At 39.7% G+C, this 23,523-nt stretch overlaps 1 protein-coding gene across 5 annotated transcripts in view; it reads left to right on the top strand.

The window, feature by feature from the left end:
• The first annotated feature begins 423 nt into the window (after window positions 1-423).
• Lrch2 (leucine rich repeats and calponin homology domain containing 2) overlaps window positions 424-23,523 on the top strand; it is a 136,702-nt gene continuing 113,602 nt past the window's right edge. For 3 of the 5 annotated variants that reach the window (XM_004659114.2, XM_004659113.2, XM_045140633.1), the window contains exon 1: window positions 431-809. In XM_004659114.2, coding sequence (XP_004659171.1) covers window positions 446-809 — 364 coding nt within the window. In that variant the 5' untranslated portion in view covers window positions 431-445. Of the gene's footprint in view, window positions 810-23,523 lie in introns of all 5 variants that reach the window. The other 2 variants (XM_045140632.1, XM_045140630.1) reach the window with 2 other exon arrangements.

Raw genomic sequence — 23,523 nt, 5'->3', positions numbered from 1 at the left:
GTCAGTCATTTGTAGTTTCTCAGCAAGCTCCCTCATAATCCTTCAAAAAGCTGCTTCTATACATTGCGAAACGAACCTCTTTTATCCCTACCTGATACTGTTTTTGTTTTGCAGAACGAAGCAACTTAAAGGAGATCTGAGGGTGCATAATCGCCCAAACCACCTACAGTTTAGCTTGGTATCGCTTGGCAAGATTTTGGTACCCAAAGCAGTGGGCCCTGGATTTAAGCATCCTTCTTCTGATCGTCGGTTTCCAAAAGAAACATTGTGCACTTTCGAGTATCCTCTCCGTCCCACACCACCTAGCCGCCGGCCCCCTTGCTTCCTTCCCACCATCTACCTCGCCTCCCCTCCCGCCCCCAGCCTGCGCATGCGTCCTAAGAACCCCCTACACTCGCGGCACAGGCTGAGAGTATTGTCGGGGGCTATTCTCTCTCCCAGGAACATGGCGGCGAGTCAGGGAGGTGGTGGGAACAGTGGGGGCGGCGGCTGTGGTGGAGGTGGAAGTAGCGGTGGCGGTGGCACGGCCGGAGGAGGAGGAGGTGGTAGCGCCGGAGGAGGAGGAGGCTGCAGCGGCGGTGGAGGTGGCGGGTCCCTGGTGGTGCCCATCCCGGTACCGAATCTCTTCGGTCAGCCGTTCCCCAATGGGCCTCAGTGGAATCCCGGCAGCCTGCAGCCTCAACCCACCGTGCGGAGCCTGGACCGGGCCCTGGAGGAGGCGGGCAGTTCTGGCATCCTGAGCCTCAGTGGTAGGAAACTCCGAGACTTCCCGGGCAGCGGCTACGACCTGACCGACACCACCCAAGCAGGTGACAGGCTGGGGCGGGGGAGGGGAAGCTGGGTTGCGAAGGAGGAGGTGGCGGGAGTGGGTGGCTGCGTGGCTTGCCTTGTTGGGCTCTGCTGGTCTGGGCGGGGGCGCGGGGGCCGCCAGACGCACAAAGTGTGAGTTGCAAGCTGGCTGCAGGGAAGCTGGGTGCTGTTGAGAGTGAAGGATGTACAAAGCTGGGCGGGAGGTTAGGAGTGAGGGAGCATTTATTGTTCAAGAGAGTTCCTCCGGTCCAGGCGGAAGGGAGGTATTGACACCTTCCTGAAAGCACTTCTTTCTACTCTCCTGGATGGTCCCATCTTTCCTGGGGGGTTGGGAACAGACAATGCAAAAAAGCCTCTGTACCCAGATCCTCAAAAGCATCCTTGCCTGCAAGAATGGCATAGTCCTTTTCAGAGTCTAGCAGCACTGTAGCCGTGGTTGTCTGTGTTCTTATTTTGGATTGGGTTTAATCATGGGATATTCTTGGTTTCTTTCTTGTCACATACGTCTTTGAAGAGTGAGATTTTTCTCCCATTTTCCTGGTGCTATGAAGGTAGTGGCGGTTAAATTATTTGCTGCCCTAGCAAATTAAATCACCAGTCACTTAAGTGTGTGGTTATTGAGGCAAAGATGTCCTTGTTTTGAGTTATGTTAGTTTTAATTTTGTAGCAAAAAGAGCAAAGAAAAAAAAATTCAGGGCATTTTTTGAGAAATAAATTAACTGCATTTCTTATAGGGTTGAGAATTAATTACACAATTTTTGGTGAGAAAATTGCTATTGTAATGTTCCTCCTATACTCTGTGTTAGTCTTTGTTGTGGCTGGCATTTTTTGCCATGAACACACTCTCTCTTTCCTCTCTGCCTTTTAAACCGGTGCTGTCTATTTTTAGCCATGCTTTGGTTTGATGAAAGGCTTTTTTTTTCCTTAATGTTTACATTTTTATTTATATGGCTATTGCTTATACCTTAATGAAGTAAACTTTGGATGGAATTATTTGAACAGAAGTGATTTTGAAACAATATAGTAAGGAAGTACATGCATAGTGAGTAGTCAACGACTTTATTTACAAACAGGACAATTTTAGTGGATTCAGTTTCGAGATGTAAAGTCAAGATATACATATTAGAGAAGACTGGAAACAAGAGGAAAACACTAAAATTGAAGCTTTCCACCCAGTGATTTTCTTAAGCATTACCCTGAGGAGTGTGAATGGGTTATCAATACCTGCTTTTGTATTTTGGGAAGCATGTTTAAATATTTAGTCCTTTATTTACTTGGAACAGTTTTTCCAGATGATATGTTCACATTCTCATGGCTATATTGGCAAGGTATATACTATTTGGAGCGCTTTTAAAAAAATGGCTTTAGAGTGCATCATTAAAGGACTTTCTTCTTATTGTTTTTCTATAACCTGTAAAAGGTTCCTTCTATATGTAGGACAAAGTCTAAGCATCCTACTTAGCATTGAGGACTTTCACTGCCGGGTTCCAGTCTATATTTTTAAGACCTTATCTCCACAGATGCTCCTACATAGAACCTCATTCTCCATTAGGTCAGCTTCTTGGCCCACAGATACATTTTGTGTAATTCTGCCTCATCTTTACAAGGTTATCTGCATGCATGGTGTTTCCTTCTTTACACCATCTGTTTAATTTTGTTCAAGTCTTAGCTTTTCCAAGAAGCGATTTCCAACTCCCTTAGTCCACAGCAGTCTTGTGTTTCTTTGACTTCCCTAAGTGCTTACTGTCTGTCTTTGCCACTTGACAATACTAGCACTATTTCCCTTTTATTCCTGTCTTGCTGTACTAGAGAAGACAGAGACCCACCTTTCAAAGGCAGGGAATAAGCCATGTACTTTTTTTATAACCCTCATATTATATATAATATTTCTCCTGAATATGAATATCATTTGATATAGTAAAAACCTTTACCTTTTAAGTCTTCGTTTGATTTTCTGAGGTAACCTTCAATACAACTGAAGACCATATTTGTTCTTGGTAAACATTCATGCATCATAACCTTTATTTTTGGTGCTGAAGATCCAATGCTAGTCAGGTACTCTACCAGTAAGCTACAACCTCAGTTCCCATTATATTCATTACCCATGTCTAGATAGATCTTTTGTTTCTCTGTCTCTTTCTCATTCTTTCTCCTGCTCTTTCTTCCCCTTCCTGCCTTTTTTCCTCCCTTCCTCCGGCTCTCCACTCCTCCTTCCATTTTTCCCTTCCTCTCTTCCCTCTCTTTTAATTCCCTCCCTCCCTTTTTGTTTCTTCTTTTTATTTTTCTTCCTCCCTTCTTTATTTTTGATAGGGTCTCACTATATAGTCCTGGCAATCTTCTTGCCACTGTGCCCCCAAGTCCTAGGGTTCTAGGCATGAGATGTCACACTGAAAGGACTTCTTGAAATAATTTCACTGAATCTAATATATTTTTTTCATTTGAATGCATGTTTCTTGTGGGAACCCAATAATATCAGATATAGCAAAAAATAGATCTTGTGCTGTTCCTTTTGTCATTTTGATGAGTGGGTGACTTATTTACCATTTGTGTTGACACAATTTAGCTATGAAATATTGAGGGGCAATAATTTTGAATGCAGAGATTAACATTCATCTTGTATAAATGAAGGCAAATGGAGCATATTTGAGAGTATAGTGTCCACGTACAGTATCAATATAGTTATTTGGTGAAAACAGCTCTGATTACATTGTTAGGCCATACTTAAAATGACTCTCAGTGGGTTAATGTTTCAGAACCAAACTGATTAGTTAGACAAGCATTGGGTGGTTTATTGAATTGAGAAAGACTAGAGGAAGGGAGAATAGCTGAGAAGCTATTCTCCTAATTAATCTAGGTAAACAGTGATGAGGAAATGGACCAAGACAATATTGAATTAGGAGAAACTGATAGATTTCAAGAGGGGAGGCCCAGGCCTTACCACAAATCAACTAAATCAGAATCTTAGCAGCCAAGAGACTTAAAAAAAAAAAAAAACTCTTCCAAGTGATTTCAATGTTCAGTGTTACAAAACCCTAAAATAGTTCACTTTAAAGAGCATTTAATAGATATTTGCAGGCTGTAGAGATGGCTTAGCAGCTAAAGGCACTTGCTTGCAAAGCTTGACGCCTGGGTTTGATTTCCAAGTACCCACGTAAAGCCAGGCACACCAAATGGCACATAAATCTGGAGTTCATTTGCAACTGCAGGGATCCCTGGTACATACATACATACTCTCTCTTACACACACAATTAAATTAATAAATCAATTTTTTTTGTTTTTTTCAAGGTAGGGTCTTGCTCTAGCCCAGTCTGACCTGGAATTCACTATGTAGTCTCAGGGTGGCCTTGATCTCATGGCGATCCTACTACCTCTGCCTCCCAAGTGCTGGAATTAAAGGCATGTGCCACCATGCCTGGTTCATAAATACGTAGTTTTAAAATTTACTTATTTACTTATGAGAGAGAGTGAATGGGCATGCCAGGGCCTCTAGCCACTGCAAATGAACTCCAGATGCATCATTACCTTGTGCATCTGGCTTACATGGGTTATGGGGACTCAAACCTGGGTCTTTAGGATTCACAGGCAAATGCCTTAACCTCTATGCCATTTCTCCAGCCCCTAAATACTTATTTTTAAAAGAAATATTTGCTGTTAGAGTGAATGAGAATATTGACAAAAGTTTAGCAATTAACCTAACGTTACTTCTCCAGAGGTTCAATTCCCAAACTAGGAAGAGTGCTCAAATTCTAGTATAGTGCTCTTCATTCTTTCATTGTATTGTGTGCATCACACCAAGTTGTCAATAAAAAGTTATAAGGGGGCTGGAGAGATGGCTCACTGATTAGGGCACTGCCCTGCAAAGCCTAGTGACCCATGTTCACTTACCTGGTACCCACATAGAACCAGATACACAAGGTTGTGCATACATTTGCAGTGGCTGGAGGCCCTTGCATACCCATTCTCTTTGTCTGTCTCTCTTTTCTCTATTTCTTTTTGCTTGCGGATGAATAAATTAAAAAAAAATTAAAACTTATTAGTAATTTATAGTTTTTATAAAAGTTTTTGTGAATAACTATATTTCATACAGTTTATTTTTTTACTCTGCATTAAGAAAATAGTGCTGGGCTGGAGATGGCTTAGTGGTTAAATGCTTGCCTGTGAAGCCCAAGGACCCGGGTTCAACACTCGTTACACAAGTGGTCACACGTGTCTGGAGTTCGTTTGCAGTGGCTGGAGGCCCTGGCACGCCCATTCTCTCTATCTGCATCTTTGTCTGTCACTTTCACATAAATAAATGAATAAAAATAAAACAAAAAATATAGTGAGCTATGGAGGAGGAGGAGTCATGTCCTTCAGTGGTGTGGTCATTGGTAAGTTGCCATTATTCCAGTAAATAGGTTTCTTAATCACTTGTGCTTATGTGTGTGTGAACACACACACACACACACACACACACACACACACACACACACACAGGCAGAGAGAGAGAGAAAGAGAGAGGGACATAAACTTAGGAAGTGGCTTAATTGGGAAGAAGCCATTAGTGGGAATGAGGTAAGAGAAGGCAATGGGAACAAATACCATCAAAATACATTATAGAGGGTTCGGGGTGGGGGATGGCTCAGTGGTTAAGGCACCTCCCTGTAAAACCTAAAGATCCAGTTCAATTGCCCGGTACCCACAGCCAGATGCACAAAGTGGCACCTGCATCTGGAGTTGGTTTACAGTGGCTGGAGGCCCTGGCACACCTATTCTGTTTCTCTCTCTTCTATCGCTCTCTGCTTGCAAATGAATACATAAAAATATTTAAAAATACAGTATATATGTATGAAATTGTCAAAAATAAAAGAAAATAGTGGCTCTCAAAATGGGTAGCCACAAAATCTTGTCTTCTTTAACAGGCTTGCTAGAGGGGAAAAGGTTATTAGGCAGCTGTTGGCAAAGTTTATCTTTGGTATCTTTTTGTCCCTCTCTGCATTTAAGGTGTTCATTCTGCATTTGCCCCTCCCTTTTGTCCCCATCATGGTGTCCTTATTTCTGTTCTTTAGTTCAACTTCATTCTCTTTCCTTTACAGAGTTGGGACTCAAAAGTTAAATAATTCTGACAGCTTCTTTAAGAGATTAACATTTTTTTTAAAATATTTATTTATTTATTTATTTGAGAGTGACAGACACAGAGAGAAAGACAGATAGAGGGAGAGAGAGAGAATGGGCGCGCCAGGGCTTCCAGCCTCTGCAAACGAACTCCAGACGCGTGCGCCCCCTTGTGCATCTGGCTAACGTGGGACCTGGGGAACCGAGCCTCGAACCGGGGTTCTTAGGCTTCACAGGCAAGCGCTTAACCGCTAAGCCATCTCTCCAGCCCGAGATTAACATTTTAAAGTGGGAGTTTGCTACTTTCCTCGAAACCAATTGGTGTTTTGTGTTCATGACCTTTTTGAGTATTATCCAATCTCCATATTCTCCTTGGTTCACATTTTGACCCGCAAATGGACATTAAAAACAGGGATCAGAAAGTTGGTAATCAGTTTTAGGGAAATTATTCAGTCGAGCTGAAATGCCTTCTCTGAGATGGTCTGTAGCTAGACTCGATGGGCTGAAGGGCGAGAAGTTTTTGAATATTATGAGAGTTTGTTCACTTTAAATGAATTTCATGGCTATCTAAGTAAATCTTGAAATATTTCATGGGTGACTGTCACCCGTGCTATAAGGGAGTAGATGTGTTCCAGCCTACTTGCAGCTGCTTCCCTGTGCTGCTTTATGCAGTATCTTTTTATGTCCATGAGCAGTAGGTCTGTGAAACAGATTTAGGAATTTCTTTTCCACATTGTGCTGTGTCCTGGATAATCACATGTTTTCCTGTAAACCAGGAATCAACTGTAGCATTTCCTACATGTGCTGGCTCACCTCTTCAACTGTGGGGTATGGTGCATTGTATCAGATTGTAAAATACAGCCAGATAAGCACAACATCTGAGTTGGTCACAAAGTTGAAGGTCTTGTTAGTACATTTACTGGAATGAGTTTGTGATTTAATTTTGTGACCTGACTCAAGTATCTGTTTTGTTTTATGTAACAAGTGTCTTCTGGAAAAATTGAACGCAAGGCGCATTTTTTAAAGTTGACTCATTTTAAATTCTGTAGATTAAATTTGGGTTGCTGAATCTTGTAATGATTTGTCGAAGGATAAATTCTGCAGCATAAGTAGTTGTTCCTTAACTATTTTTTTGTTTTGCAAGTTTGCATTTCACTTTTAAAATTATTTATGTGTGCACGTACATGTGTGTGCATGCATGCATGTGTGCATGTGTACACCAGGGTATCTTGCCACTGCAAATAGAATGCTAGATGCTTGTGCCTGGCTTTATGTGGCTGGGGAATTAAACCCAGATTAGCAGGCTTTCAAGTGCCTGTTAACTGCTGAGCCATTTCACCAACACCCTCAAGTTTGCATTTTAAAATAAAATTCTAGCTTAAATTGGAGGGTGAATTCATGTTAATATAACACCAGTTCTGTAGCTTTTTATAAATGTCTATGTACTTTCATATATGTATATTATTCTATTGAATCTTAATAAATAGTACTGTGATCTTGGCAGAGAACATAGCAATTACTCCTTGTGGTTGAGAGAAGTTAAATGATTTGATATTGAGTGTATGGCAGAGAAACCTCAAATTTCCACCTCTAGCACTATCCCAGGGTTCTTTCCACTGTGAAAGTTCTCTACTTACAACAAAACTGTTAAGCAATTAATAAGCTACTTATTCTGAAAAGGAAAGCTTATTTACCTTCATAGGTTATATAGTCATTGTTTGTGTAATGCTGTATTTTGTTTACTTTCATAGCCTTTCATTCCTTTCTCTTTGATGATTTGAAAATACTGTGATGAGGCAAGTATTCCTTAAAGTCTAACTTTGGAAACAAAATTATGGCCAACAGAAAAGAAAGAGAAGCCTTGCATGATGAGGCATACCTGTAAGCACAGCCTTCTGAAAGTGGAGATAGAAGTTTCTTGGATTTGGGGTTAGACTGGGCTACATAGCAAGACAGTGTCTCACAGACCCATAAAAGTTATGGGCTAAGGACGTTGCTCAGGGTTAGATCTCTCACAGAGCATGCATGAACCCTGAGTTTGATTCCCAGTATCACAAAACAAAGTTGGGTTTGGAATTTGCAGCACAGCATGAGCAGAAACAGAAGTGTTTGATTTGGATATTTTACAGACATGTAGAATGCTTTTCCTAAGGTTTCAAATCTTTATTTTGTTTGTGCTACATGTGCACATGTGCAGAGGCCAGAGGAGATCACTGGGTGTCCTTGGCTATTGCTCTTTGGTTTTGTTTCCTTGAGATGGAATCTCTCACTGAACGTGGAGCAGCAGTTTTTTTTGTTGTTGTTACTGGTTTTTTGGTTTTTTTTTGTCAGGTTGGCTGACCAGCAAGCCTGGTTTATTCTTCTGTCCCTGCTTCCCTCTGCACTGGGGTTACAGGTGTGCATGACCATGCCCAGCTTTTCATGTGGGTGCTAAGGATCAAATCAGATGCACATGCTTGCTTAGCAAATGCTTTTCCCACTGGGGAGCCATCTTCCCAGTCCCGAGGTTGAAGATTTTATATTTCAATTTAGATAAACTGAATGATTTCTTGAACCTGAAAAACAGGTGGACAAGAGCCACAACCTCATTAAAAACATCAGAATAATGCTAGGACTCTCTTCACAATTTATAGTAATTGACTTATTGGGGGATAAAACTTATTTAAGTTCCAAGATACACAGTATATCCTTTTTGTTGGTAGTTTTTCAAGGTAGAATCTCACTCTAGCCAATGCTGACCTGAAATTCACTATGTAATCTCAGGGTAGCTTCAAACTCACAGCAAAATCCTCCTACCTCTGCCTCCCAAGTGCTGGGACTAAAGGCATGCACTACCATGCCCGATTTGATACACAATATATCTTTGAAAAAGTGTTATCAATCTCATAATCCAGCCTAGCCCAGCCCAGCCCAGCAGCCCAGTCTGAATGAAGCTTGTGCTATGTGACGCCTAACCTTCATTACATGCAGTCTAGCTATACAGTTTTCTCATTTACTCTGTACTTTTGTGTGTTCCAGTACTTGTTAAAGCATTGTGATTCTTTTATGAGATCAGTTCTCTGAAAAGGTTGAGTTGTCCACATCTCTTTTATAAGAAAAACAATACCTTACACTCAGAGAACCACTAAAAAGACAGTGGTATGAAGCATTTAAAAAAAAAAATAAACAGTTTATGTTGTAGTTTCAGCTGGTGCACTCAATCTACTTAAGGTCAATCTTCTTTCTTCTTATTATTGTAATTGCTATTTTGATACTGGTGATTGAACCTAGGACTTTTACCACTGAGCTGTAATTCTTGAACTCTTAATTTTTAGTCTTTACATTTTATAGCATTCTTTTTATATAATCCCAATGAATGGACTGAAATGGATAATTAAACAGTGAACTCTACATTTATTTTGATATCATATGTCAAAATTTGATAGTTTCTGAAAGAAATTATTTTCCAAATAAGAAATTAAGTCCTTTATTATTTGTGGACATTGATGATTCTATGTACATTCTCTTATAATTTATTTTTACATTAATTACTTCAATATTTTTCAATACAATTTTAATTACCTAAATTGACAAGAGCTATAAATACCGGACAAAATTTTATTTGAACTGTATGGAGACTACATAATACTAGAATATATGTGACTTTTGATTTCACTCAAAAGTGGCTGGGTTAATGATTATGTGCCTTATAGACTCTGTCATGTCAAGCCTAGTATTTTTCTATTCTTTTTAATTTTTAATTTATTTATTTGAGAGCGACAGACACAGAATGAAAGACAGATAGAGGGAGAGAGAGAGAATGGGCGCGCCAGGGCTTCCAGCCTCTGCAAACGAACTCCAGACGCGTGCGCCCCCTTGTGCATCTGGCTAACGTGGGACCTGGGGAACCGAGCCTCGAACTGGGGTCCTTAGGCTTCACAGGCAAGCACTTAACCGCTAAGCCATCTCTCCAGCCCTAGTTTTCTATTCTTAAACTGTGTATATTCTTAAATATATATCTCTTATTGTGATATTTAAATCCTTAAAACTAAGTGGTTGGAGAGAGATGTTCGTGTCCATAGATAATCAACTACAAATAAAGGTATTTGTGTATTAAAACATAGTCAGGTTAGGGCTGGGGGTGATAGCTCAGTTGGTAAAGTGCTTGTATAGAAGAATGGGGACCTCAGTTCGATACCTGTAGGTCACATACTAATGCTGGGTGTGGTGGCAAGTGCCTGTAATCCAAGTGCTGGGGAGCAGAGATAAGAGGACCTCTGTGGCTCACCTGTGAGACAATCTAGTCTAATTGGTCCTATCCAGGCCAGTGAGAGACTTTTTCTCCAAAAAGGTGGATGGTGTTCCTAAGGATGACACATGAGATTGCCTTATCGCCTCCACATGTATGTTTGGCATGTTCTGGCATACCTGAACACATGTTCACACACATAAATACATGCAGAAATAGTAAATTATATACATATAACTGCTTATACTCTACATTAATGAGTAAGAATGTATTTGTAAAGGTTGTAGAGTTGTGGCTTTTAGTGAATTTGATTTCATAGTTGTATGAAATAAGAACTTACATACTCATTATATAGACTGGAGAGGCATTCTCAACTGAAGGTGATAATTTGCCTTCAGGGGGTACTTGGATGTATCTGGAAACAGTTTGGATTATCACAATTTGAGAGTGCTACTGACATTTATTGGGTTAAGGCGAGAATGCTGCTAAGCATCCTGTAGTGAAAGAAACAGCCCTGGGCTGTGGAGATGGCTCAGAAGATAAAGCACTTGTCACTCAAGCCTGAGTACCCCAGTTGGATGAGCACAAAATGCTGCAAGCCTTGGAGGCCAACTGTAATCTTAGCACAATGACAGGGAGATGGGAGGTGGAGACAAGAGAATTTCATAGAAGGGCAGAAGCTTGAAGGGAGTGCAGCAGTGAACAACAGAGAAGACTCTCCCTCAAACAGGGAGGAGGGTAAGAGCCAACCCAGAAGTTTCCCTATGACTGCCACATGTACTCCATAGCACATGTGCTCGCAGGGACACACACACACACATGCATGCACGCACCCGCGCGCGCGCGCACACACACACACAGATAGAGAAAAGAGAAGAGAAGAGAAGAGAAGAGAAGAGAAGAGAAGAGAAGAGAAAAAAGAAGAGAACAGTCTCTACAACAAATACTTTTCTAGTCCCAAAACATCAGTAGTGCTATGGTTCAATAAACCCTTGGTCCAAACAAGATAAATGTCATAGTTGAAAACAAGGTGCATTACATCTGATGAAGGAGAGACAATATTAGATTGGACTGGTGGGATGTCAAAGGGGACTTTATGAATAAGATGGAAGATCGGCTTTGAAAGGAGAGTTCGTAGTTATGCAGAGGGAGGAAATTTACTTGAATATTATCTGATCTCAAGAATTTTCTCAAACAGTATATCAGATAATCAACTGTATTTATTGAGTCTAGAGCCCCTCATTATTTAGATTAGAAATTTGCTACTTAATTGTGTCCCTTCCTATTCTCTCACTCTTTGGTGTCTAGTTAAGAATAGTTAAGAATTGACTCAGGTGGGTCATAGCTTTTTTTTTTTTTTTTTTGGCATTTCCAAAGTAGGGTCTCACTGTGTCTCAGGCTGACCTGGAATTCACTCTGTAGTCTCAGGGTGGCCTCGAACTCACAGTGATCCTCCTACCTCTGCCTCCTGAGCCCTGGGATTAAAGGCGTGCACCACCACACCCTGCGGGTCATAGTTTTTTGAATCACTTTCACATGTGTTTCCTTCCTGTCTGTACTTACTACCATTGCTGTTATTCAGGTCTCCTCTATTCCTCTCCTTGTACTGGACATATCAACAGTTTTGTTTGATTTCCCTGCCTCAAGTTCCCTTCAACTCCAGTTAGTCCTCTACAATGGCCAAACCATTCTTTCCAATGTACAATTCTGATTGTCAGTTGTTGCTAAAACACATTCAAGTCATTAGACAGTTCCTTAACAAAACATTTCTAAGGCCACTTTCCTTATTCCTTGTTGCAAAGCAAAAATAAAAGCCAGTATAGGGCTGGAGAGATGGCTTAAGCGGTTAAGATGCATGCCTATGAAGCCTAAGGACCCTGGTTTGATTCTCTAAGGCCCACGTAAGCCCGATGCACATGGTGTCTGGAGTTCGCTTGCAGTGGCTAGAGGCTCTGGTGCACCCATTCTCGCTCTCTATCTCCCTCTCTCTGTCTCTAATAAATAAAAACGTTAAAAAGCCAATATACACACTATGCTTTATTTAACTGAAGTATTTTTGTATTTTATTACCAGTATTAAGTTAATAAGATTCATCCAAATTTTGGTGTGAAAGTGTAGTTTATTCTTTTGCATGGCTCCACTTTCATTGTGGGAATGTGCCATAGTTCATTTTTTTTTCTCTCTGATGACTACTGCATGCTATCCCCCCATATTTTTCTTATGAAACAGTGCTGCTATAAGTCTTATACATGTCTCTTGAATATATGTAAAAATATTTCATATACTTTTCTGTGGAATTGTTAGGTTATATGCATGCCAGTATTCACACTGGTTTACACTTTATATTTTCTTATTTATTTAGGAAATCTTTATATATATATAAAATATATATAATAAATATATATGTAATATATATTAAAATTACGCACACACACAGGTTATAGTATTTTATCCTCTCATCCAGACTCATACTATCTTGGAGGCCCTCCTCAGTGGGGTTATAGCATTCACTGTGGAGTTATAAAGGCCTCAGTCAGTCCCTATGGAGTAGGGCGGACTAAGCTTCAGGGAATTCCTACCCTACTCTGTGGATCTTATAATATTTTTGCCCCCCCGCCAATTCTGCTATGCTCCCTGAGCCATGGCAGGTCTGCTGGCAGTCTGATTTAGTGTTGAGTTCATTTTAGCCTATGGATTTTTGCTTTGATAGATTTTGGCTAATCATAATGTCTGTCACAATTACACTGGGGCTTGTTGTCAGTCTAGCAGTAAAAGCAGTATTGATGCCGTTGCTTCTTCTACAATTTCTTCTGGGCCCTGGCCAATGTGGTAGAGGTGGCAAGTCTCATGGAGGGCATAGTTTACATTTTCATGGAAGTTTCTAAGAGATCCTATGAATCATATCTCCCTAATACATAGATTTTTTTTTCATGTAAAGTTTTGGACAAATGAATTTATAGCAATATATCAGTGAAGTCCTTTTTGATTTATATTTCTTATTCCCAGTGATGTTAACAGTTATTCAAATTATGTGCGCGTGCGTGCGAGCACACACACACACACACACACACACACACACACACACACCCTATACAATAAATGAACTTTATTTTCCTGTTTTCTATTGGCTGCTTTTTTCTTTAAAGAATTCTATAATATATATTTATAATATGGTATATTTATGTAATACTGTTTTATATGTTGCAAATATCAACTCCTAGTATATAACTAGTTTTTTGCTAGTTTTAATTTTTTTAAAAAAAATTCATTTGTGTGTATGTGTGCTTGCTTGTTTACGTGCATCCATGTACTCATACCACCAGGGTCTTTTACCCCTGCAAATGAATGCATATCTGGCTTGCTGTGGGTAGCTGGGGAATTGAATCTGTCTGGATTTATTTGGGTGGCTGGGAAATTGAACCTGCACCAACATGCTATGCAAGCATGTACCTTTAACTGCTGAGCTATCTCCCTAGCTCCTATTCTGTATTAACCAAAAAAAAAAAAAAAGATTTGTTTCTGTGTATGACGCGGGTGTGTTGGCAGTCAGAGGAACAACCTTGAGTTGTATGTACTCAGTGTTCTTTGAAATAGGGTCTCTTGTCAATGCAAATGATTGTCCTACTGCAAATGTACCTCAAACTAGCTGTCCCATGAATTTTGGATTCTCCTGGCTCTGCTTCCCAATGTCCTAGGCCAGTGGGGATCACAGGTGCATGTGTTACTTTGCATCTGGCTGGGGCTGGGTGCTGGGGAATATAACCCAGGCTGGTAGATTTTGCAACTAAGTGCCTTTAACCACTGAGCAATTTCCCTGGCCTCACTTTTTTTCTGCTTCTTATGGTCATTCTGATGAATAATTCTTTGAAATTTTAGTATAGTAAAATTTATCACTTTAATTTTATAGTCAATGATTTTTATATCTTGTTTAAGCTATGTAAATATATTCATCTAAAAGTTAAGGAAGAATTTTAAAGTTTTATACTTGGTTTTTAGGTTCCAAGCCAATGTAGAGTTTATTTTCATGCTTAATATGAAGTGGACATTCAATTCCATCCTTGCTTGCTGTGTGTGTGTGTGTTGTTGTTGTGTGTGTGTATAGTTTATGCACATGTGTACAAATGTTTCTGCCTCATGCTGCATGTGTGTGGAGGACAGAGGAGAATATTGGGTTACTTTCTACATTCTTCTGTGTTGTTTCCTTGAGATAGGATCATTGAACCTGGAGTTGTCACACTTTCCTCCAGACTGCGCAGCGAACCCTAACAATTCTCTTTTCTTCCAGTGGACTAGATTTGCAGACATGCATGGCCATGCCTAACTTGTTATGTGGGTTCTTGGGACCAAGCTTAGGTCCTTTCAGGCTATCATACATTTGTGGAAAGCACCTTTAACCACTGAGCCATCTTCCCAGGCTTTGCTTTTTTTTTTTTTTTTTTTCACTGTAGGGTCTCACTGTAGCTCAGGCTGACCTGGAATTCACTATGTAGTCTCAGAGTGGCCTCGAACTAACAGCGATCCTCCTACCTCTGCCTCCCGAGTGCTGGAGGTAAAGGTGTGCACCACCACATCCAGCTTCAGTCTTTGCTTTTTTAAAACAAACAAATAAACAAAAAACTTCAGAGGCCTGGGAAGACTTGGGTTCAGATCCCTAACACCCATGTAAAACAAGTCCTGGCAGTGTGTGCCTATAATTCTAGTACTGGGGAGGTGGAGACAGGGACTTCCTAGGGCTTGTTGGCCAGCTACTCTAGCAGAATTGGTGATCTCTGAGCTCAGTGTGAGGCCCTGTCTCAAAGAATAAGGTTGAGAGAGAAATTGAGGAAGACACTGGATGTTGATCTCTGGCCTTCACAAATGCAAGTTCAACCTCATACACATGTGCAAATTCGACTTCATATACATCACACACAAACAAGTACACCAACATAGGCCCCCCCCCCCCCCACTGACTTTAAAGCACAGTTCACAGACCAAAAATTCAATAGTTTAAAATGTGTTTGTTGGTTATTTGTACCCATCACTGAAGTCTAAGTGTTAAATATCACCCCCAAAAGAAATCCACACCCATTGGTCCCTCCTTATTCTCTGTGCCACCCTATGTAGTCCTAAGCAAGCACTAGTTCACTCTCTATTTTTGTACATGTCCTACTCTGGACATTTTTACATAAGTGGATTCATATGAAGCCTTTTATGTACTTTGCTTCCTTCAATTACTATGTTTCAAAGTTCATTTATGTCATGCTAGGTATTAGTACTTTGCTACTTCTTATTTCTAAGTTATATTCTATGTCTTGGTGTGTCTTGTTTATTTATTCATCACTTGATAGACAATTGGTTTATGTCCTGTGGTGGCTTAAATTAGGTGTCCCCCATAAATTCATGTATTCTGAATGCTTGCTTAACAGCTGGTGCCCATTTGGGAGGTGGAGCCTCCTAAATTAGCTCGAGCTTGCCAGTATTAGTTTGGCACACTCTCGTGTTGCTGTTTTCCACCTGCTCTGGCAGAGGTGATATGTAGCCTCTGCTCATACAATTTTTTCCCTGCCATCATCAAGCATCTCCTTTAGACTGTAGATCAAAATAACCCCTTTCCCTCCTTGAGCTGCCTCTCTGTCCCAGCAAGAGAGAGTAACTACAACAATCCCATTTTAGAGTTTTTAAATCAATACTTCTATAAACGTTCATGTGCATGTTTTGATGTAGATAAATATCTTCATTTATCTTGGGCATATGTGTGGTGTGGGATTACTGAGTTTTATGTTGGTTACATGATTATGATTTTGAGGAACTGTCAGATGGTTTTCCAAATGACTGCATTATTTTACAGTCCCATCAATAGTGTATAAGGATTCCTGTTTCTCCATGTTCTCAACAACACTTGTTACTTTTGTTGATGGGCATTCTAGTGGGTGTGGAGTGATGTCTCATGAGAGTTTTGGTTTGTAATTCCCTAAAGACTGTGCTGGTGAGTTTCATTTCCTGTTCTTGTTGATCCTTTGCATTTCTTTGTAAGTGCAATGTCTACTCAGACTCCTTGTTCATTTTGTAGTTGGGTTCTCTTTTCACTTCAGACCTATAAGAGGCTTAAAAATTAGGTTTAAAAGTTCCTTCCTTATCAAATATAAACATATCATTTACAAATATTTCTTTCCTTTTCTTTGGATTATCTACTTTGAAACATAAAATTACATAGCCAATTTCATTTTTTAATCTTACGTTGCTTGTTCTTTTGGTGTCATGCCTAAGAATCCATTGCCAAAGGGATTTATGGTTTCTTCTGAGTTTAATGTTGTAGTGCTCTTAAATTTTTAATTAATTAAATTTTTGTTGTTAATTTTTTATTAGTCATATATATAGTGTGTATACAGCCATGATAGTACCATCGTTAGCCTTCTCCCTGTCCCCCCCACAGATTGTGGGTGTTGCATTATGTGGGTGGCCATCAGTTATGGGGGTGAGGCAATGTCTCTGTGCATTTTCAAGTAGAGAGAGACAGGAGAGAGTAGGGGAGAGAGAACATGAATGTGCGCACTAGGGTCTCTACCTATTGCAAACAAACTCAGATGTATGTGCCACTTTGTGCATCGGGCTTTATGTGGGTACTGGGGAATCAAACGCAGGTTGTTAGGCTTTGCACGGAAGCACCTTAACTGCTGAGTCATCTCTCTAGCCCTAGCATTTTATTTTTTGAATTTTTTTTTTTTTTTGCATGGCATGAGATCAGAGTCCAAATTCTTTCTTTGCTTGCAAATAGTGAGTTGATTTTTGCTGTTCAGTATTTATTTATTTATTGAGGTATTGTCTCCCCATAGTGTCCACGCTGGCCTTAAGGTAGTATCTTCTTGCCTGTGCTTTTCTATTACTGTGGTAACAGGTATGCACCACTATGTCTAACTCCTCCACCACCAGTTCTTATAAAGATCTTTCTTCATCCAATTGTCTTATTACTCTTGTTGAAAATATGTATGTGGTGAATGTAAAAGTTGATTTCTGGGCGCTTCATCCTGGTTCGTCTATTTTCATGCCTTTTCTTAACAAGTACCACACTATCTTGATTTTTGTAGGTATGTTGAATTATGTAATTATTTATAATTGAAGATGTTTTACAGTACCTTCTTTTGTCAAGATTAGTTTGGTTATTCTGGGACCGCTGATTTTTACTGAACTTTAGGATCAACTTGTTACAACCTCAGAAAATTCAAATTGGGATCAAATTGGGATTGTGTGTTGATCTGTATACTAACTTGGGAGAATTTTACTATCTTAACAATATTAAGTCAGTAGTCCATTGATAGGGGATGCCTTTGATTTCTATATTATTTCCTTGAAATAATAGTTTATAGTTTTCAAAAGGAATTTTATTTTCTTATGTTGTTTTGACTGGACCTTTTGAAACTTTCATTTTTGGATTGTTAATAGTGAGTTGAAAAAATTCATCTGATATTTATATAGTGATCCATATCCTTCACCCTCTCTGAACTCTTTTTTTATGCTAGTATGTGTTGTTTATAGTGCTAGGGATCTGTATATGCTAGGCAAATGCTCTACATTTGCTAGATTTTCAGCCACTTTGAATAGATTTTTAATGGGTAAATTAGGATTTTCTGTATAAAAGATTACTTCATCTGCAAATAAAGATAGTTTTGTTTCATTTGAATTTGGATTTCTTTCATTTGTTTTGTGCCCAATTATCCTGGTTAGAAATTCTGGCACAGTGGTGAGTAGATGTAGGGAGAAAGAGTCATTTTTATTTTGTTCCTATATTTAGGGGGAATTCTTTCAGCAGTTCACCATAAATATGATCTTAACTCTATATTTTATTAGATAGCCTTTAAAACATTGAAAACTTCCCTTCCATACATAGCTTTGGAATGTTTTAGCATTGAGAGATATTGGATCTTGTCAAATGTTTTATGTCTGTTGAGGTCATCATCTTGTTTTTGTTCTTCATTGATTATACCATATCATTAATATGGTATATCACACTGATTTTTTAAAATAACCCACCTTGTATTCCTGGTCTCTCCTGTTTCAATTTGGTTTCATATTGTCTTCATACTCTCTTCCTGCCTTGTAAACTATGTTCTGATTTTTTTCAAAGTATGTGTATACTGTTTCCTGTCTTAATATTTCTTGTTTCCTGCTGTTAATTTCCTTTGCCCGGCTTTCCACTTTATGGATGCTTATTAATCCTTGTATCCCAATCAGGCCTTTGGTGTCATTTCCCTTTCACTTCATACATTCATCCATACATTGATTACTTAATACCCCTGTTAGAACAGCTGTGGATTTTTTTTTTTGCATTTAATAGCATTCTTCCATTGTTCTGTTTAAGAACTTCACTAAAAAGAAACACATCTATCATGGTGCATGTCTTTAATGCCAGCACCCAGGATTTGGAGACAGAGAAACTGTGACATCAATGTCAGCCTGTGTTATATAATGAGTTTCTGGCTAGTTTGGGCTACATAGTGAGACCTTCCACACAAAAGCAGCCTCTCAATAAAAAAACCACTACCACAATAAATTCATGCATATATTTTAGAAATGCTAACTTTGAAATAGAAGATACATTTTTTTTTTAAAGCTTTTATTTATTTATTTATTTATTTATTTGAGAGTGACAGATAGACAGAGAAAGAGGCAGCTAGATAAAGAGAGAGAGAATGGGCATGCCAGGGCCTCCAGCCACTGCAAACGCAGTCCAGATGCATGTGCCACCTTGTGTGTCTGGCTTACGTGGGTCCTGGGGAATTGAGTCTCGAACCAGGGTCCTCAGACTTCACAAGCAAGCGCTAAACAAATAAGCCATCTCTCTAGCCCACACTTTGTTTTTATTTGTTTGAGTCGGTTATAATTTTTATAATGACACCTTGTATGGTGTGTGGCACACAATAATTGTTCAACTCATTTTGTTCAATTAAGCCTGCTTCTCTCCCTTATGAATTTCTGTATAATTTGTCTCTGCATTTCTTTTATGTTGTACAATATTTTTGTATATGTTCCCTGCTCTCTAATAAGATTATGCCCATTAATTGACTGGCTTCCCAAGTTTTTTTTTTCATTGTTTGCTGTATTATTATTATTATTATTATTATTGTTACTAATTTGGGTTAAAGTTTGTTATGTATGTAGCTTGGACTACCCTAGTACTTACTGTGTGGCCCAGATTGTCCTCAAAGTTGTGGTGATCCTCCTGTCTCTGCATTCTGAGTGTGACAGGCATGGGCCAACACATCTAGCTTTATTACATCATTTTAAAAAAATGAAAAATGTATTAGAAATTAAAAATAACTCATTATTTCATAAGCAGAGGTATTAAAATTTAACAATCTGGAAATAAGCTATAGTTTTATATATTCTTATATTGTACCATTGGATATGTTTGTTTAAAGTACTTGGATACTTTATAGATTAGGGGCTGGGGAGATGGCTCAGTGGTTAAAGACGCTTGCAAAACCTGAGGCCACGGTTCAATTCCCCATCCAGATACATAAAGCGAAACAAAAAAGTGACACAAGTGGTTGGCATTCACTTGCAGTGACAAGAGACTCTGGCACACCCATACACACATGCAAATCAATCAATAAATAAAAATCTGAAATTTATAAATGCTCATGAAATTAATTAGTAAATGTGGCCAAAAAATAGTAAAATACTATTGAAAATCATAGTGATGATAGTATTTTGGCGATTAATATGTTACTTTATCAAATTAAATTCTGTTTTTTGAGGCTTTCACTCTATATTGCAGCCTTACTTCAGGTTCCTGTCTCACCTTTCTGAGGGCTAGATTTACAGATGGCAGACATTAAGCCTGGCTGGTTTACAAATCTTGCAAGTCACATTGTAGAGGAAGTTCAGGAAAGATTATGAGAGAAATACATATTTTGAGATTAGTTTTAGGATTTTTCTATTTGTGGTTTTATGTGTCTTGGTCTAATTTTCTGTTTTCATTACAGACTGCTGTCCTTCATTTGCCATGAGCACAATCAAGTTCATTGATCTACCATCTCTGTTGCAACATTTTATCATCCTTAGATCAGAGCTTATAGATGGTCACAAACAACAGCTCTTCATGTTTATTGCTTCTCCTTCTCCAGCCTTATCAGTTAATAACAGTTTCTCACATTTACCTATGTAATTGTGCTGTCATAAATGACTGGCTCAGGGTTTATTTGCTTTATCCAGATAGAAATCAGGGGAAAAGCAAAGAAGAAACTTTTTTAGTGTTGACAGCCCAGATTTGCATAGGTTTACAGGTAGGGTTTTCAACGCAGAGGCTTCTAGCTCCATGGCTCCAAGTTCTCAAAGCTGAAGCTTATTGCTATGGGTGTACAAGATAGAGGTTTATTGCCCAAAGCTTATATAACTGTTGTATTTTGAGTGTAGAGTGTCCCCCATAGTCTCTTGTGCTTGTCACTAAGCCTTGTACTCAGTCCCAGTTAGAGGAGCCTTTGGGAGATAGAGCCTTGCTGTAGGGGATGTGTCATTGGAGATGAGCCTTGAAGTTTATTACTCCAGCTTCACTGGTGGCTCACTCTTGCTGCTACCTCTCAGCTAATGTGATAAGACATGATGTCCTGTGTCATAGCTCCACACTGCTGGGATGGACCTCTAAACCAGTCACCACTTATGGGAAAGAAGGGATTTATTTCAGGCTTACAGATCCAAAGAAAGTTCTATAATGATGAAAGAGGATGGCCCCCTTTCAGAGATCCAAGTAGAGAAGAAACCACCGCTACCACCAAGTCAATAGCAGCGAACCCTAGGCAGAGCTCAAGCTTTTGATCAGGTGTTTTATCCCAGTAATGAGAAGGTAACTGCAAGAACCAATACGAGTATCCAGAGTTACTGGTTTTGAGCTTGGGTCCTTAACCCTTGACAGCTCTCTGAATTTATTTTAGAGATAATGGCTTACAGTTGTTATAGCCTCTGCTACTGTCTTTGTTTCTTCACAGCCGTTTGTCTTCCCCAGTCTCAGCTTCTCTGCCTCAACCTAGTGGCTCTCTCTCTCACTTTTGGAATTCTTCCATTTTGTTTCCCTTGGTCTTCTCTGGGGTACTCATCAGGTGACTTCTAGTACTACAGTTCTGAGACTTGAAGCAACTAGCTTAACTTGCTTTGCTTATGATGTAGGCAAAGGGATATGTGTGTGTGTGTGTGTGTGTGTGTGTGTGTGTGTGTGTGTGTGTGTATTTCAAAATTTTATTAACAACTTCCATGATTATAAAAAATATACCTTGGTAATGCCCTCCCTCCCTCCACTTTCCCCTTTGAAACTCCATTCTCCATCTCATATCCCCCTCCCCATCTCAATCAGTCTCTTATTTTGATGTCATGATCTTTTTCTCCTCTTATGAGGGTCTTGCGTAGGTACTGTCAGGCACTGTGAAGTCATGAATATCCAGGCTGTTTTGTGTCTGGAGGGGAGCACATTGTAAGGAGTCCTACCCTTCCTTTGGCTCTTACATTCTTTCCACCACCTCTTCCGCATTAGACCCTGAGCCTTGGAAGGTGTGATAGAGATGGATGGTCACTTCTTTCCAGCACCATGATGACTTCTGAGTCATCCCAAGGTCACTGCCATCTGAAAAGAGAAGATTCTCTACCAAAAGTGAGAGTAGCATTAATAAAAGGGTATGAACATTAAGTGCTTACTGGGCAGTTTGATAATCATAGTGTATACATTTAGCTAGATAGCAACAGACATTACACACCTAGGGCTCATGACTACCCTTGTTTTGAGTTTTCAGTATCAGGGATGTATTCCCTCCCATGGAGCAGGCCTACAGTCCAATTAGAGGACAGTTGGTTTCCACCATGACAGATGTGTCACTGTTGCACCCCTTGGCTCATTTGGCCTGGCTGGCCAAATATAAGGCTTGCGGTTTCAACTGTTGATTATCTTCACTGGTGATTTCTCTCTCTCCCATTGAACTGCATGCAGAATTGCTTCTTCCAGCTTTCTGTCAACTGGTCTACATGGAGGAAGTTATCAGCTCAGTTCCAGCAGGATTTATCAATGGCCTTGCAGCCCAAGTATGTATTTTGAAAATATTTTAATAATTTCTTAAATATTTTATTATTTATTTACTTGGGATGGAGGGGGGAGAGAGAGAGAGGGAGAGAGAGAGAGAGAATGGGTACCAGGGCCTCCAACCATTGCAGATGAACCCCAGATGCATGTGCATCTGGCTTATATGGGTCCTGGAAAATCAAACCAGGATCCTTTGGCTTGCAGGCAAGTGCCTTAACCACTAATTCATCTCTCCATCACCTCAAAGGGTGTGTGTGTGTATTTAAATATTTTACTTTTATGAGAGAGAGAGAGAGAGAGAGAGAGAGAGAGAGAGAGAGAGAGAGAGAACGGGTATGCCAGAGCCTCACTTCAAGACACTGTCAATGAACTCCAGATGTATGTAACCACTTTGTATATCTGGCTTATGTAGGTCCTGGGAAATCAAACCAGGATCCTTTGGCTTTGCAGGTAAGCGCCTTAACTGTTAAGCCATCTCTCCAGCCCCAAAGTGATATTTTTAAAAGTATATGTTAGGGCCTAATTGAGGTCTGCTGGAGGGATATATGCAGGAGAAACCTTGACCCAACCCAACATGACTAAAAACAGGCTTTTTTTTTGTCTTGTTTTGTTTTTTCAAGGTAGGGTCTCGCTCTAGCCCAGGCTGACCTGGAATTCACTATGTAGTCTGAGGGTGGCCTTGAACTCATGGCAATCCTCCTACCTCTGCCTCCCAAGTGCTGGGATTAAAGGAGTGTGGCACCACGACCAGCTAACAGACTTCTTTTATAGCTAGGAAATAGATATAGCATGCTTTGTGGTCTGATAGTTCCACCAACCACAGCATGGCTTCCAATTCCACCAATCATATGCCTCATATAAAGACAAATCAGTAGAAGCTTCATATAGGAAACAATCAGAAACATTTTGTTGCATCACTGAGGATGTGCTCCTGGTAGATTCTAAGTGAGACTAGCTAGAGGGTGAGCCAGCATCATTTAAAGTACATTCAGGCTCACCCTGTATAGAGTGAGTGGAATCTTTCAGCTGCTGAAGTTACCTGGTGTGTTTGAGTGGAGCAAGGTCTCCTAAAGCAAGAGTTGTGACTTCAGAGTGTTCCCTGAATTGTTGTTTAATTTTCTCAAGTTGTCTGTGAAAGGTTCAGAGAAGTCATCCCATGATGCCCAAAGAGGCTCCTTGATTGACACATTTACCTGCTCAGGGCAGACAAGCACAAAGGAAAGATTTGTCAGCTGTCCTACATCTCTGAAAGGCCTACTGTTAGCTTTTTCCCATTTGAATTATCAAAAGGTGATTAAAGACCTAGCAAAATTCTTATTTTTATTTAACAATGCTTAATCCCTACCC

This window comes from Jaculus jaculus, chromosome X, assembly GCF_020740685.1.
Source record: "Jaculus jaculus isolate mJacJac1 chromosome X, mJacJac1.mat.Y.cur, whole genome shotgun sequence".
Lineage (NCBI taxonomy): Eukaryota > Metazoa > Chordata > Mammalia > Rodentia > Dipodidae > Jaculus > Jaculus jaculus.
The sequence above is the reverse complement of the archived record's forward strand: the minus strand, read 5'-3'. Positions and strand labels throughout refer to the sequence as shown.